The following is a 17,467-nucleotide window of genomic DNA, read 5'->3' on the forward strand; positions in this document are numbered from 1 at the left end:
GTTTATGTGTCATTATCTTATCATTTATTAATTTAACTTACAAATACAGGCCAGTCTACTAACCTCTTGCACTCCACCCCCATTTTGTAGCAAAAACGCCTAAAATGGCATACCCAAATTAAATTGACTGTAGCGTCTGAACCGCTCTGACTACATGCATGCATGAGGTTTTGCCAGATTTCAAATGAGCGCATTGTTTTGCCTGCTCTTTAAATTTTTTAAAATACATGAAGTACTGCATCAGCTTGTTCAACTAATGGTTCAACTACATCAAGTACTGCTTAAAATGCTTAAAACTATCTACTGTTCAAATTGGAAGCAAGCACACAATTTGTCTTCTGAAAATTTAGACGTTTCTAGTTTCTGCTTGACTCCATTCCTCCCACTAGCCCTTCTTAACATTCCAACAACATGCTACTCTACTGACTTATGAGCCCACTTATGAGATAACCTCCCTCCCTAAACTATAACAACCAACTAACCACCCTCTCTCCTTTCTGTCGCTTGCTGTTCTCTCTTCTTTGCACTTGTTGTCTTGTCTTTAACCATTTTCTCTCTCCCTTGAACAGTTTATTGCTCTGGCCCATTTCTCTCCCCTCATTCTTATGTTTCTTTCTCTCCCTCCATTAGTCTTTCATATTTTTATATTTTACCAGAGATGTTGTGTTGCTCATTTTTTTTTTTTTTTTGTTTTACAGGCTCTCGTCTTCTGTGACTGAGGATACCAGCCAAACGCTGCAGTCAAGTACTCTCACTGTTCGCTCTTTCTTTCTCCCTCTCTTCTCTTTCTCCACATTCACTTTTATTGTTCACATGCAAAAGACTTGTTTTCAAGCTGGACTGTTCTGTTACACTGTTCTAGATGGTATTTTAATTCAGCGTTACACTGTTCTTGACGCTATTTTAATTTAGCGTCTGAGGCTATGCTCATGAGTTCAGTAAAGCCTGTCACTAATGATTTTATTGGAGACAGTTTCTTCCAAATGTGGTAATGCAATACCTTGTCATTTTTTTAATACAAATGTTCTAAATGTTACTAATCTTACAAAGTCTGCTGTACAAATGAGAACTTTGTAATAAATTACAGCAATGTTATGGAATGTATATTCTCTTGTGTGCTATACCAAGGGTTCTCAAACTTATTACTTAAATGTCTGCATCTGATTTTTATTCAGGGTCAGAGGTCAGTAATGACTGGCAATAACAAAATCAAATTTAATCAATTCAGTTATGATTATGTCTCTTCATTGAGCCAGCATGCATAGAAACCCTATGTTGATGATAGAAACTGAGGCAGATACGGCTCAGACAGTCTGGTAGAAAATTTATTTGAAAATAGAAAATGTTACTGTGCTTTAAAGTTAAGTTATTAAGTTAAATAAGTTATCAGTTAAATAAGTTAAAAGTGAGAGCTCTGTGCTGTCGTTTCTGGGAAACAGTGTTAGAGTGAGTGCTCTGCTCTGTCAGTTGTGGTTCTTGGTTCTTGAAAACAGGGTCAGAGTGAGCGCTCGTTGTACTGTCCACTCTGTGCTACTCTAGTCCTCCGTGTCCTCCGCTAGCTTAACCTGCTACTTTTCTTCAGTTGAGCACAGACAGGTGAACAGTGGTGAATACGTGTTGTTGCTTAATGTGTTTCTGATACACTCAAGGTATAAGCACTAGAAGGCAAGACCTTAGTAAAATACTAGAAAAGTCAAGCTGTGTGTTTATTGTAGGACTTGTGGATGTTGACTGGCCATGAATATGAGGTAGCTGGGAATTTGAGAAGCCCTGCATACTTTTTTTTAATTGGTGAGGATTTTTACGAATTAAATGCAAAATTAGCAGATTTTTGAACACACTGGCATATACTGTAAAATTACCATAACCCACAGTTATCCTACTGTCATTTACTGTAATCCAAAATACGGTAATATACTGTTAATTAAATTACGGTAGATGTGCTGTAAAATTACCATAACCCACAGTTATCCTACTGTCATTTACTGTAATCCAAAATACGGTAATATACTGTTAATTAAATTACGGTAGATGTGCTGTAAAATTACCATAACCCAGTTATCCTACCATCATGTACTGTAATCCAAAATACGGTAATATACTGTTAGTTAAATTACGGTAGATGTGCTGTAAAATTACCATAACCCAGTTATCCTGCCATCATGTACTGTAATCCAAAATACGGTAATATACTGTTAATTAAATTACGGTAGATGTGCTGTAAAATTACCATAACCCAGTTATCCTGCCATCATGTACTGTAATCCAAAAAATGGTATTATACTGTTAGATAAATTACGGTAGATGCACTGTAAATTAACCACAACACCCACCGTTATCCTATGGTCATATACTGTAATCCAAAATATGGTAATATACTGTTGAAATAAATTACAGTAGATGGACTGTAAAATAACAGTAAAATACTGGCATCCCTGCTGCCAGTATTTTACTATTGTACTGTTAAGTGTGGTCAAGTGTGGACCCGGGGTGGTACTAGGGGGGTTTTTCAGACCAGCCGGATATTCCGGGGGCTGGTAGTAAGAGAGTATTTAGCACCCATACACGCACATGGAAAGTTAGGTATGACGGTTATCTGTGGAGGAGTATAAGAATGTTTAGTCAACTGTTCTGCCGGGCTGCCTCATCGTTCATGTATGTGAAGTTGTAAGCTGTGTCTTCAATAAAATACCCACAGAAGGCTGTGAATCGATCCAAGTCATACAAGTCTTTTTTCAACAAAGACCAATATGACACACCGTTTTAGCTTGAACACGCCCCCGTCATAAAATACACAAGGATTTAAAGGGGATTAATGAAAGTAAGACTGATTTCATGGAGCTGAGGCTTCTGGCTTTTACTGCCCGTTCTTTTCAAAGTTCAAGTTCCCCGTTGGAGCAGCTGATAGCAGCACAGTCCCACTGCCAGAGAAAAATGTCTAGCTGTTTAAAATGTTTGAATAGCATGTGGTGAGTATATTTTCACCATATAACCGGGATACAGGACTTCTTATCTCGTGGAAAGCTTTCTCGGCACACTGCACAGTTATTTTAGTGATGTTTCAGCAGATGCAGCAGAGGCAGAGTGACAGAACACGGAACATGATGAGTGGAAGTAGCACAACTTCAGACTTTCCATTCTCCATACTGTCCGTACTGCTTACAGCCGATTTCTTTTATTATTATTCATATGCAGGGGGACCATCATACATTTTTAATAGATTTTTGGGGGGCCAGACAGAACTACTGTGTTCCCTCTAGAAAGAGGAAAACAATGTTTGTTGCCGTGAACACTATAAAATAGGACCAGGATCAGTCGATAGTGTAATAAAGTAACTAGATGTAATTTATTACCTCAAAACTGGGGAATTGATGTTGAGTTACTCTGTAAAGAAACATTATGCAAGTGATACACTGACTTGTATTAGTGCAACTTTGCACTATGCAACTTTGGTAGTGTAGGATCTCCTGAGAGAAGTACCTTAAGTTTTACGGCACTATGGCACACACCACCAGCTAGTTTTAAGGAAACGCTAGCTTGGTATTGTTAGTATGGACATCACAGCAGGGAAGAAGAATCATTGTTTATACTGTCCTGATGTACACTGTATTGATGTGTCTCATGGCTAATGGGTAAACAAAGGCAATCCAACAGCAAAGTGTACAGTACATCTCTGCTAATGTGTTTCCCTTATAACAATTTATTTGTGGCTGTTTGTGACAATATCAACATCAACCACCCCAGATTTCTTTTCTTCTTTTTTACTATTTAAATGGGTAAAACCTTATGTTACTGTAGCACATTGATTCGTTAAAAAAACATGTGTCTTAAGATGCCGTTTGAATGTTTCAACAGATTTAGAGCCCCGAAGACCTTCAGGCAGACTTTTCCTAGAGTTCAATTTCAATTCAGTTTTATCAATAAAGCCCAGTATCACAAATCACAATTTGCCTCACAGGGCTTTACAGCATACGACATCCCTCTGTCCTTAGGACCCTCGCAGTGGATAAGGAAAAACTCCCCAAAAAAACCCTTTAACAGGGGAAAAAAAACCAGTAGAAACCTCAGGAAGAGCAACTGAGGAGGGATCCCTCTTCCAGGACGGACAGACGTGCAATAGATGTCGTACAGAACAGATCAGCATAACAAATTAACAGTAATCCGTATGACACAATGAGACAGAAAGAGAGACAGAGAGAGAGAGAGACAGAGAAAGAGACAGAGACAGCGAGAGATGCAAGACAGATGGTCAGGGACATAATTAACAAAGGCTGCCTCTCTGTGCCTTTTGGTTCTGACATCTGGAACAATCAAGAGGTTTGAGTTTGAGGATCTCAAGGACCTAGCAGGCACAAATATTTTGACCATGTCAGACAGATAAGTTGCGGCAAGGCCATTCAGTGGTTAAAAACCAATAAAATAATTTTAAAATTGGTGTTCAGTGTAAATAAATTTAGGTGGTCAAACATGTTTTCTCTTTCGGCTTTTTCTCCAAAAACAAGAAGCTCAGTCTTTTCTTGGTTTAACTGTCAGAAGTTCTGATCCATCCACAAACTTGTGTCAGATACACATACAGTCAGGTTATTGAACAAACTATAGTCGTTTAAATTTACAGAGATATATAGTTGAGTATTGTTTGTGTAATCATGAAAATGGATGTTGTGATCTCTAATAATATTTCAGAGTGGAAGTTTTTACAGATTGAAGAGAACTAGGCCTAAAATAGAGCCCTGCAGGACACCACATGTAAGGTTACCTTTATCAGAGGAGTGTTCATCCATGGCCACATAAAATTGCTTGCCAGTTAAATCGGACCTGAACCATTTAAGAACTGTCCCACTTCTGCATGCAGTGGAAACGACTTGTAGTGATCATGATTACAGTGATCAACCACTTACATGCATCAAAAATCTTGGGACAGAATCATTCTTTTACACAAGCTGTTCAAATAACTTACTTATAGTACTTTAGTGCTTTATACATATGTGGAAAATTTACTTTACTCCCATTACTTTACATTTATTGCAGCTGTTCCCAGCTGGCTACCTGAAGCTGGTGCTGTGTGCACATTGAAGTCATGACGTAAAAAAGCAAGCAATTTTCTCTTAATGAAAATTATAGTGTTCTTGAACCTTATGGCTGTCAGTTATAGAGTCAGAAAGCGAAGGAGGTGGTTTGCAGATGCTTTCACTGACATCGGTACACACCATGACCACACACACTGATACTTAAATTCATACACACACACACACACACACACACACACACACACACACACACATTCATCCTCCTGTCATTCACTTTCCTCGTGTTTTTTTCTCTCTGCACCTTCAAAGGGAGTGAACCTGCTGCAACCCTGTGGGTGCGCCGGAGACGGTCACCTCCTGGGTGTCATTAATGTATTTTTCATGGTGCTGCTGCTGCTGACTTTTCCCCTTTTCCATATCTCCACTATGGCTCAACTGGTTCGTGTTTTTTTCTGTTAAGGGAAGCCATTAGACACACCTTGGTCAGCACTTTCTCTCACGAAACGGGTTCGGTAGAAGGACAGGAGCTGACGGGATGGTTCTATATGAGGAAAAAAAACTGTCTTGCACACAGTACACTAAATAACACTACTTAAGGGAAAAGTTTCACATGGAGCATCACTGAAATGGAAGATCTGTTTGCAAAGTGGGAAATAGGAGATTTTTTTTTTTTTTTGAAACATAGGAGATTGTATTGTGTCAAATCTGTGTCTGTCCTTCTGTTTCTTGTTTGTTGATGTTTGTCAGTCACTATTTGCAGCACATACACCAGTACAGCTTTCCTGCGTTTATGAGAAGCAAATCTGAAACTAGACCATAAGAGACTCAGTGACATGCAGTGCAGAGATTTTAATAATTTCAGAAATACAATGCAAAAAATAAAAATAAAAATGTGTTCATCACAGATCAGTACTTTAGTTCGTCCCCTCCTCCCCACTGTCCTCTTTGTGTCCACAGCAGATTAATATGGTATCCAAGCAACTTATATAAACATATAGTGTATATAGGAAGAGTACACACCGCAGTATATTATTGTGCTGTTGATGCCCGTGGCAGATTATGTCAGCTCCAGTAATATGGAGCCTTTGTTGGGTTAATTTGTCTCACTGAGGGGCGAGAGTAAGGTGACAACAGTGTGTTGCTGTTATTGCAGCAACATGATAGACATCAAGCCAGTCCCAGATATTCTGACCTCCAGGCTTGGATGAGCCATCCTGCCTGCCTGTTTAAAGGGACAGTTTCACATTAGGATCAATATTAGTGAGATATATTTGCCTTTAAGATGGACTTTTAAGCTATCGGGGTGAACATTTTTCAGCTTCTGTGACAAGTCTACTCTATTTCTTTTTGTTCCTGTGTACATAAGTGTGTGTAATCTATTCATAGAGCTTCAGTTTGGGTGTATTTGGATGATACAAATGTTGATTTTGCATCTCACGTTTTAAACAAATCATCATTTGCTCAATTGCTCATTTAATGAACTCAGCTAACCTGAATTACACCAGTGTTCATCAACAAGTATAATAAAGAGGAGACCTTCCTTCAGTGGGGTCGCTCCAGATCCGATACAGGGACAGCTAACTGTATGTTCAAATGGGGTCGTGTTTACCATGTTCACATGAAGAGTCCATATGAACAGTTCCTCTGTTGTGGTCTTCACAGCTCTAAAAGTGGAAATATTCTGCAAGCTCAAAGTTTATGACTTCATGTGCTCGACTTCCCATGTTGTAAACACGAGCTCACAAGTTCCATTTTGAATGCAGCATTAAAATGAATAGGGCCAGGGGGTAATGTGGGGGGCAATGGCTCCTTCCCTTCTTCTTACCCCCCTACTTCAGTGTCCCTTTTTTGAACCACTCCTATCTTCAATGTCAGCCTTCATTGTGATCTCGACTATATATATATATACACCTGGCAATGGTCTTAAAATGGCTTCTGTGGTCGTTCCTGCTACAGTAGGTGTCTCCATGACCACATTTTTCCATGATGAAACACACATACAGACTGACAAGGTGAAAACAATACCAGCCGTCATGACGTTGTCACGTTTGGTAAATAGATTAAGTTAAATATTGGAAATGTATAACACTTAAATGTGTGAACATTCTGCCACATATACTGTATATTTTTTCCATGGCTGAGTCATAGTGAGTAATGAGTTATGCTGATTTTATTTATGTGAGCCCTTGTGTGTGTTTCATCTCTTACCTCCAGACATCATAGTGCTGATAGCGTCGGTGGCGGTGGTGTCGGCTGGTAGCCAGGGAAATATCTTTGCCACCTCGGTCCTGCGGAGCCTGCGTTTCCTGCAGATTCTACGCATGGTACGAATGGATCGAAGAGGAGGCACCTGGAAGCTGCTGGGCTCTGTGGTCTACGCACACAGCAAGGTGGGCTGGCACACATGAACAGTCAATGCATATACACACCTGCTGTTGCTGTTGTTACCAATAGAACAAGATGTCTCAGAGGTGATGAGCTTTCGGCTTATGATTTACATAGGGCCTTGACTTTGTGACTTCCAGTGTGACATCCTGAACTCACTAAACCATGTGCTGCCCCATACAGTATGTACCATAGATATAGTACAGTGAGCTTACATGGACAGTAGTGCTGGGCGGTATGACCAAAAATTTATATCACGGTATTTTTCAAAATTATATCGATGGACTTTGCCTCTTGCGGCTACAACTTTAGCTCTACAACATTTGCAGAGAATTGTTGTTTGATCGACGTCGGGTTTTTTTAAAGCCAAAGAACTTCCAAACAACAGACATGGCTCCTCTTTTCGGTACAATTCTTCTGTGTCATGTTCTCGTTCTGGAACTTCAGTTTCGGAACTTTCACTGTTTTTATCCATCTTCACCACTCAACACGCCGTTGTGCCCTCACATACTTGTTTAGTGCAACTGCAAAACAGTCCCCTGTCAAACAATGTCCTGTGGCGCTATGTTCCGCCACGTGGTGTTCCCAATGTTGTGTACACTACATACTCACTGGTATTGGAGTATATGAAAAATTCATATCATAAGAAAAATAAACACCAGTATTCTGTATGAACCAATATACTGCCCCGCTAATGGACAGTAATGATTTGTTTCTAGGATGTGCATTTGAGTATTGTCATGAAAACCAGTTCAGTCAGGACCACTTTGAAAACTGTTTGCAATTTGATTGTTTGCTTGTATGTCTCTGTTCTGGGACCTCTCTGCCCTTCCATGCGCCTACATGGAAAGCCTAAGGCAGAGAGAGCAGCAGCAAAGACCGCCCCATGTACAGAGCAAAGCAGCATCAATGACAAACAGAAATGACACTGATAAGTCAGACACAGCATGAAAAGAAGCAGCAATAGTAGGCAGGCCAGAGCAGATTAAATAGGGTGCCCTGAATGAGATTCGCCAATTGGTTGCATAGAAAGGAATCATGTGATCTATCAGCTGACTCCCTTTCATCAATCAGATGCTCCATCAGTAGATCGGGCTGTTTGAGATCAGCTGATGTAGCTGGGATGTGAGCTGAGCTTGACATCATGTCCTGCCTGAACTAACACTATGCTCATTTTTTGTAGTCTAGGATTAACCCTGATAGGTCAATGACTGGAATCATCAGTCAAGAAGTCCAGGGTCGACTGATTCAGGCGCAGCACTAATTGTATCAAACTACATGATAAATATTATATATAATTTTATAATATACTGTTGGCTCCACACACACATCCCTCACTGTTTGACCAGCAGGAGGTAGAAGGAGAGATGAAGGGATTAGACCTCCGCCACACTGCTTTGGAAATGAAAGCAAAGGTTTAGCCCACTGATATCCAGACTCACACCTCCTCCTCTCTCTCCATACTGCTCTGTAGCGACTACAACCCACAAACAGTGAAGTGTGGTTTTATATGACCGGTGTGGCTAGCTGGTCGCCAAAAGTCTCATTTGATTTGGACTGGATCTGATGGACTTTGGTAAACACACCTGAGTGCAGGATGAGTCATTGAACATCTGAAACTGTTGTACCTGGTTTCACAGAAAGAAAAAAGTGAGGGATTTTGATGTAAAAAATACCCCAGTTCAGATTTTTCTGACATATATATATTTGGCATAACAAGAGATAAATGATCAATTAACACTGAGAGACACATTTAAAACTGGGAAATGTATGTATATAATTCATACTATATCCATATTGACTTTCTTTGTGTCACTCTGTGAAAGCATTCATATCGTTTATATTAAATTATCAAACGTTATAAAACTTAATAAAGACAGTTACTGAAAATAGATAGTGTTTTAGAACTTGAACTATTCAACTCCCTGACTTATTCTTTTCAGGCATTTCGTACCTTGACTCATTCTCATCTCTCCGTGCTCCACCTCGATCAGCCCACACAAATCCACTGAAAACTTCTTTTTACTTCTCGGTTAGATTAGTATGACCCCCGCAGATGCAGAAGCCACGACAGGTCATTGTTGCTGACACAGTTCTTCGCTTTTAACAAAGTTGAACATTCAGACTGAATAGTCCCCATCACATTTTAAATGAAAGGGAGGATGTGTTTTGTAAGGGATTATATAAAGGGCTTTTTGGGCCACTGCAGATGATTTATGAAAGTTTTCTCACCAGGCCATTCTTTCTTGTTTATACTGAGTGAAAAATTACCGCAAACCAATTATGCAGCCAGAAGTAAAAGAAGATCACACACAGCTGAACTGGCTTAAAGATTCAGTTCATATATGTTGTGGCTTCTGGTTGTATGTAGCCATGTAGATAGTTTTGGTTTTGAGATCTGTCTTCCACTATAAATATATAATACTATAAAAATAGTCGCAAAGCATTTTTCTTTTCTTTATTTGAATGCATCGACACTTTGAATCAAATACCTAGAAAGTGAAAGAATAGAAAGGACATTGAACTGTTTGCCATGGTCATCAGACTGAAAGGAAATGTGATTGCTGTTGATAATCATGGTGACAACACAGGTCAGTAGGGTCATGAAGTGTGCCACACTCACTAGTTTGGAAATGTAGTTTTGGCCTGTTCTTACCCCTATTTTCCTTATTAAACAGAACACTATAACCATCCAATCCAAGTGTCTTTCACCATACCTTGACTACTGTTAGCATAATTGCCTTTTTAACTTAGAAAACACACTTTATTCACTCTCAACTTAAACAAAATAAAACTCACCAAAACCATCTGATTTAAATTTTACTTACTTAGATAGTGAATCGTGAAAGATGTTGTAGATAACACTGCTTTAGGGGGGTCTAAATTGATATTTACAAGTCTGTAACTCTGACACACACACACACACACACACACACACACACACACACACACACACACATTGAGACTAACGTTAGAGTCTCTTTTTCAAGTGTGAACTGGCCAAGAGAAGAGGCAAATAAATGTTACAAAGCTCTGCAACAAATACAGGACAATGATAGACTTAGAGCAGCCTTAAAACAGTACATATTAACTAGGAAACTCAAGGAGAAACAGCGAATCAACAGTGAACAAAATTGGGTAGTTACCTACCGTCCGTCTTCTAGCAAGCAGGAGAACGTCGAGTGGGTTTTAAATGTCGGCGCTGTTGTGTATGAAAGAAAGTTAGAGACGCCAAGACCTGCCTTATGTTGCTTCTGATTGGTTTATATTGCGTGGTGCCTTCCGTGGTTGGTTAGATTTAGGCACAGAGGACTGATGGATTGGTCTGGGATTGGTTATCTCGGTCAGTCAATCAGAGTTACTTGAACTACGGCAAGCCGCGAGGACCAAAGTTTATTATCATTAAAAAAATAAATATAGAGTATTGAATGGGGAAATATAAGCGTGAGAAATGTCAAGTGTGGCGTGTGGTGTGAGAATGGGTCAAATTGCATGACTGTCACACTCAAAGCGTGACGCTTGGCAGCTCTGGACATAACAGTGGAGTCTGAGCTGGAGATTGGTGCATTTTCAGAGTGCAGTGCAGTGGGAGCCAGTCCAGGGTAGTCAGCATCAGCTACTGGAGGGCTGTGTATGTTGGTGGTCAGGACTGGGACTCAGACCCATGGCAATATCCTCTTACTAATCATTTTAGAATGAGTAGAATCTTCATCTACATCTGCGTTGTTGTCAGAGTTCGCTGTTTGGCCTGCTGGAGGTGGTATTAATCAGATGAAAAATGCTGGGAAGTACTGGCCTGATAACAGCAACAACATATGTACCTGCTTTTGTGCACTTTGGTATTAGGGTTTCTATGAAAAGCTCGCACCCAACTGTAACAGCTAGAAGGGACAGGACTTGAATTTGACAAAATAATCTGCAGTGATTTAAAACAACTTTTGCTGGCATCACCTGGTCATTCTATCACACAGAACGTTTTGTCCTCAGAGTTCATAGAAAAACCAATTTAGTTTGATCAGCTGTGAATGCTCATATGCCAGAGTGGTTGTGCATTAACTCAGTTCTCTTTTTTTTCCCACATGCACTCTCTAACCTTTGACCTCTGTCTGCAGGAGCTGGTAACTGCCTGGTACATTGGCTTCCTGGTTCTCATCTTCTCTTCGTTCCTCGTCTACCTTGTGGAGAACAAGTTCAACAAGGACTTTGCGACTTACGCTGATGCTCTGTGGTGGGGCACGGTGAGTTTGGAAGAATGTCTCCAGCTCTGTTTGCCAGGATTCAGTGAAAACTCAAAATGGGAATGATGATTTCAACACTTGCCAGACAAGCTTTCATTCCACCTCCTCTATACGACATCACACATTTTACTGTCACTGTAGCCTCACAACAAAATTATAGTTTACAGTCCTCAACAGATATTGGAGGGTGGGGAGTGACAGAGGCATCCACTCGTCTTCAGTGTGTTTATTCAGACTTTGATGGATTTATATCTCTTTCCCAATGGCAAGGGGACAAACAGACTGTGACCTGGATGGGTTGTGTAGACGGCTGGCAGACACCGTGTACAGGCTTGTCAAGGCTATCTATAGCTGTATGTTGTATTTCTGAATTGATTTATTCTCACAGTCACAGCCTGGTTTCTTGGGCAACAGGACATTTCAAAGTTACACTTCTTAGTAGTAGTAGTAGTAATAATAGTCGAAAAAGGAATGCACATAAAAAAGAATAAATAACACCAAGGAATTAGATTAAAATGAAAAACAAAAGGAAAACAGAAAGTCGACCAAAAAGGTGAAGGCTAAAGCAGAAGCGTGTTATACCTATCATGTTTACTTAGTATATGCTCAAAAGATACTCATTCTCTACTATGTTTAGGTAAAAAAAATAAAATAAGACAGCAAAAATAAATAAATATAACAGAATAAAATAAAAAAAGAAACAAAATTAAAAAAAACAAAAAATTTAATACACAATGACAATGATGATTAATATTTGTTAACCATCTTATTTTAAAATTATAAAAAAAATCAATCAATACAAATTAATTTAAATCAATTTATGATTTTTAAATAAGATTACATAATTATTCTTTTCAAATGATGTTATAATAAAAATAATAATAATAATAATACATTTATTTTCAATATAGCACCTCTCATGGAAAAAAATGCTTTAAAAAGTACAGTGAAACAATAAAACCATAAAACATGCAATCAATAACAACAAAAGCCATGTAACAATTAAAACAAAGCAATAAAAAATTTAAATAAAACAAAGAACAAATACAGGCCACTGAGGACCCACAAAAAAACACACCAGGGAACAATCACTAGACAATTTAGGGTGGAACAAAGGCCATTTTAAAATATTCTTTTTATTTCCAACAGAGTTTTGATTCCTTGTCACAACCATTCCCACAAGTAAACCCCTTTGATACGTCAGCACTGTTACCTCTTCACTTAAATGTAACCTGCATTGGAGGCTATTATTTTCTGCAGTTTGTCATTGCCTCTGAGCATTGACAGCTCCTCCATAAACATTAGCTCTGTGTGGCTCCATTAACCACCATTTTCATACCAGCTCAAAAAATCATAATGATGCCAAATGGCTGCAGCCGTCTTTGTCATGCAGGGCAAGCAGAGCCTGAATGAAAGATAATCCAGACTGATCTGTCTGCCAAAACAGAGAGACAGATAGATAGGTGGATAGGTGGATATACAGTATGTATAGATGGAGAGACAGATAAAACAAGCAGACAAGCAGAGTCCTGGAGGCGAGCAGGGAGTTATAAAAGCGGTGCCAGCTCCGGTTCACAGCCAGGTTTATTTGGTCCTGTCATTAAATAATGAATACGCCACATTAATGCTCCTATTCAGCCGAACACATGTAAGAGGCTCTCTTCACTGGTCAGATTTTGGTGTGCTAAGTGCCATCACTATGAATCATCATCACAATTAACTCTGTTTCTTCTTTTTTCTTATCTTAGTCCGCTCTTTGCTTCATCGCAGCCACTTAAACGTATAACATTTTCAAAATGGCCCCTCAGTGTGTCTTCACACATCATCTTTATAGATTGAAGTAGGTCTTCACACGTAAACAATAACAAGAACGCACATACTGTGCTTCAGAAACCTTCAGAAACATTCCGCCTCAGGCTTTCATCGCTGTTCTTGAAACCAAGGCCGTACAGGCTCGCTCCACACAGGTCTAATCACTCGCACTGCAGTGCCTGAAGGTATCATTGCAAATCATGCCTCTATGTGGCAAGGTCGAGCAGTATGCAAAAGAAAAAACATGCAAATATTGCACAGTCATACACACCAAAAGACGTGTAACTCAGAAGAAAAATAACTGAAAATGTTTGGTTAGACAGACTCATTATAACTCATTTGTTCTAATCAGAAACACTATGTAAAAACATAGGTCAAAAGTGAAAAGAATAAAGTCAAAACATCTCGATCACTAGTTTCAAAGTTATGTCCCTTTATTGTAGGTTATCTTGATTATTTTGCTGATTTAAACCATTTATATTCCTGCCAATTACTATATATTTGACTGGTCATCAGTCACTTGAACGCGCCGTCATCTGTCATTGCGGCTGTTGTCGGCTGTCAATGAGCTGTCGTCTGTCTGCAGCTCAGTCGATGTGATGTATCCTCTGCTGTGCAAACGATTGTGGGTCAGACTAGCCAGAAAAGCATAGTGCCTTGCGTACTGCAAAATGTGAATGGATGCACTAGAACATCCCGGTATTTTTTTCTCATGCAACAGTGAAAAATGACGAGTAAAAACACCTTAATAAGGTGCCCTTTATTCGGCTTAATAATGGCTTTGTATGTTAATAATAAGACGTATACCAATTCTGTAAGCCATTATCGACAGCTTGGGTTGCCAAGTTGTGAATGAATTCTTCAAATAAGTGTAACATCACCTGGAAATTTCTCTGATTTGTATAAATTACCAGAGCCTCAACATGAGCATCATTCAGGACCTGAACATGACTCATTTGTTTCCCACAGATCACGCTGACAACCATTGGTTACGGAGACAAGACACCAAAGACATGGACAGGACGGATGCTGTCCGCAGGGTTTGCCCTCCTTGGCATCTCCTTCTTTGCTTTGCCAGCTGTAAGTCTGTATTCTTAGAGGAGATCCTTTATTTATGTATTTTTTGTCAGATTTTTCAGTGCTCTTCTGACACATGAGTTTGAAGGTTTAATTGGCTGCAGGCAGGTTATTTACACAGCAAGTGTGCCACTTTATTTTTGTATTTTTTTTGCCTAAAATTTGATTGCAGGCCTGTGAGGTTTATCTTAAGGGTAGTAAAAAAATATTAATTTAAAATTTAGAAAAGTTGACATTTACTTTTCTTTCACTTTATATGTGACAGGGTTTTTATATGAGGGTTGAAGTAACTCAACTAACTTTGACAGTTGTTGCAATACACCAGCAACAAAGCAAAGAACAAGGGGAACAGCTGATGTAAACATAAATATTAAACAATACAGTTTCCAAAGTATTCCAGAAATTGGCTAGCTTCATGGATACACACAATATGTTTTGGCGAGACTATATTAGGCTTCACAATTAACCCAGTACTAAACTCGATCGTTACTGCCCCAAGAGAGGGAGTTCAAGTACCTCAGGGTCCTTTTCACAAGTGAGGGTAGAAAGGAGCGTGAGATGGATCGGCGGTTTGGCGAGGCTTCTGCAGTGATGCGGGCACTGTGCTGATCCGTCGTGGTGAAGAGGGAGCTGAGCCAGAAGGCAAAGCTTTCGATTTACCGATCCATCTACGTCCCAACCCTCACCTATAGTCATGAGCTCTGGGTAGTGACTGAAAGAATGAGATCGCAGATACAAGCGGTGGAAATGAGTTTCTTCCGTGGGGTGTCTGGGCTCAGCCTTAGAGAAAGGGTGAGGAGCTTGGACTTCTGGAGGGAGCTCGGAGTAGAGCTGCTGCTCCTTTGTGTCGAAAGGGGTCTGTTGAGGTAGTTCGGGCATCTGATCAGGATGTCTCCTGGGCGCCTCCTGTTAGAGGTATTCCGGGCACGTCCCACTGGTAGGAGGCCCCGGGGTAGACCCAGAACACGCTGGAGGGATTACATATCTCATCTGGCCTGGGAGTGCCTTGAGGTCCCCCAGGAGGAACTGGAAAGCGTTGCTGGGGAGAGGGACGTCTGGGGTGCTTTGCTCGGCCTGCTGCCCCCGTGACCCAACCCCAGATAAGCAGATGAAAATGGATGGATGTATGGATAAACTCTATCATATATATACTCTGGAGATAAATAGTGCCACCTTATCCACAAGTCCGTAGCATTAGAGAGAATGTCATTTTTCATGCAGCCACAATAGGCGTTCTCATTTGTGTTGTCACATCTTTCTCAGCAGCTCACTGACATGTTGTACACATGCATACAGTATTTAACCCTAATAATATCACACCAGGGTATTCTGGGCTCAGGCTTTGCCCTGAAGGTCCAGGAGCAGCACAGACAGAAGCACTTTGAGAAGAGGAGAAACCCGGCCGCCTACCTCATCCAGGTAAAGCAGAGAGCCTGCTCTCTTCCTGTTTCTTTGACACACATTAATGTTTTTAGGCTGGAAAATATTGTTATTATTGTTATTAATATTGTTATCATGAATTGTTGCTGTTATTCAAAACAATACACCTCAGCATCAGCTGAAGGCTTGCACAATATTAAATGTGTTTACATGGTTTTATGATTCTCCAGTTTCTCTTTTTCCCCCAAAACTGAAACTACCAAATAAAAAGCAGATAGCATGTAGCTTCACTCTGTCCAGCCCCCTCATCCTCACTTATCACTAAACGCTCTCATCTCTGGGAGGTTTTTTCGCCCCTTCCCTTTTTTAAACCCAGAAACACCAGTTTGACAGACCCATTCTTGCCACTCCCCCTGTCTGCTTCACACATTTCCTTCTTTTCCAGCCACACGCCTTTTGTTTCATCCGGACTTTTAGTGGTACCGACCTCACGTTATTCTCCACACGCTTCCTCCTCTTCCTCTGCTCCCTCACCTACTTTCCTCCCACATGCTTCTCCATTTTCCTCCTCTTTTGCTTCCCCCTCCCACCTTTCTCTCCCATCTTATGTTCTCATCTCCCTCTACCTCCTCCTGCTCCTCTTCATCCCATCTGTCCCCATGTTGTACCAGGCTGCGTGGCGTTATTACTCCACCGACAGCACCAGGCCCTACCTGGACGCCACTTGGCGGCACTATGAGAGCCTCCTGCCTTCCCACAGGCATGTATCCATGCCTGACCTCCGGCCAGCCACAGACCACACCTGTTTTTTGGTTTTCACTAATCAGCTTTTTAATTTGTTTTCTTTTCTATTCTCCTCTTCCTCTTCTTTCTCCTCCTTCTGACCCCTCCTCTGCCTTGTTTTTGTTGTATTTATTTATTTATATTTTAATCCTTCCCATTTATTTATTTATTGTTTGGGGTTGGGGGGGGGGGGTCTCCTCTTTGTACCTTTTTCTCCTTCCTGGTTTTGTGTATTCTGCATGCAGTGTGTTTGGCGTAGTTATGCGGCTGATGAGAACTCGGTTTCCATTGCTACCTGGAAGCCTCACTTGAAGGCGTTGCATACCTGCAGCCCTACAAAGTAGGTACAACTATGGCAGCTGTTGTCTGTATTTGGTGTCTGTGCCACTCAAGCTGTCTTCTCCTGTACTTCAATTCTGTACATTTTAAGTTTTAAAATGATTCCACCTTTTTTTCTGCTCTGTCTTATTGTTTATTGTATCGGTGTTGCTCTCTTTGTTTAAAAAAGTAATATATGTACATTGATTTCATAATTTTCTTTTCCTTATATGAAATCGGTTCACAGCCATCAATTAGACTGATCATTTCCAGGCTCTGTTTGTCTCCGCTTGCTTGAATAAACAGAAACACGCTGACTTCTAAGGCATCTCCAAACAACCTTAATTTTTGGTGCAATTATATAAATGAACATTTTATCCCTCGGCAGAGTTCGCACTGAGTCAGGCTCTCTGTATTTGACTGAAGTCAGCTGAGTGCTCAATGGGC

General features: G+C 40.3%; 1 protein-coding gene across 2 annotated transcripts in view; it reads left to right on the forward strand.

Moving 5' to 3' along the window:
• The window catches only part of kcnq5b (potassium voltage-gated channel, KQT-like subfamily, member 5b), a 168,348-nt gene that overhangs the window by 126,324 nt on the left and 24,557 nt on the right, over nt 1-17,467 (forward strand). For both annotated transcript variants that reach the window (XM_049571783.1, XM_049571784.1), the window contains exons 4-8: nt 7,242-7,417; nt 11,525-11,650; nt 14,432-14,542; nt 15,863-15,958; nt 16,948-17,042. In XM_049571783.1, coding sequence (XP_049427740.1) covers nt 7,242-7,417; nt 11,525-11,650; nt 14,432-14,542; nt 15,863-15,958; nt 16,948-17,042 — 604 coding nt within the window. The remainder of the gene's footprint in view (nt 1-7,241; nt 7,418-11,524; nt 11,651-14,431; nt 14,543-15,862; nt 15,959-16,947; nt 17,043-17,467) is intronic.

The sequence above is a fragment of the Epinephelus fuscoguttatus genome, linkage group LG3 (genome assembly GCF_011397635.1).
Source record: "Epinephelus fuscoguttatus linkage group LG3, E.fuscoguttatus.final_Chr_v1".
In the NCBI taxonomy this organism is placed as follows: Eukaryota; Metazoa; Chordata; class Actinopteri; order Perciformes; family Serranidae; genus Epinephelus; species Epinephelus fuscoguttatus.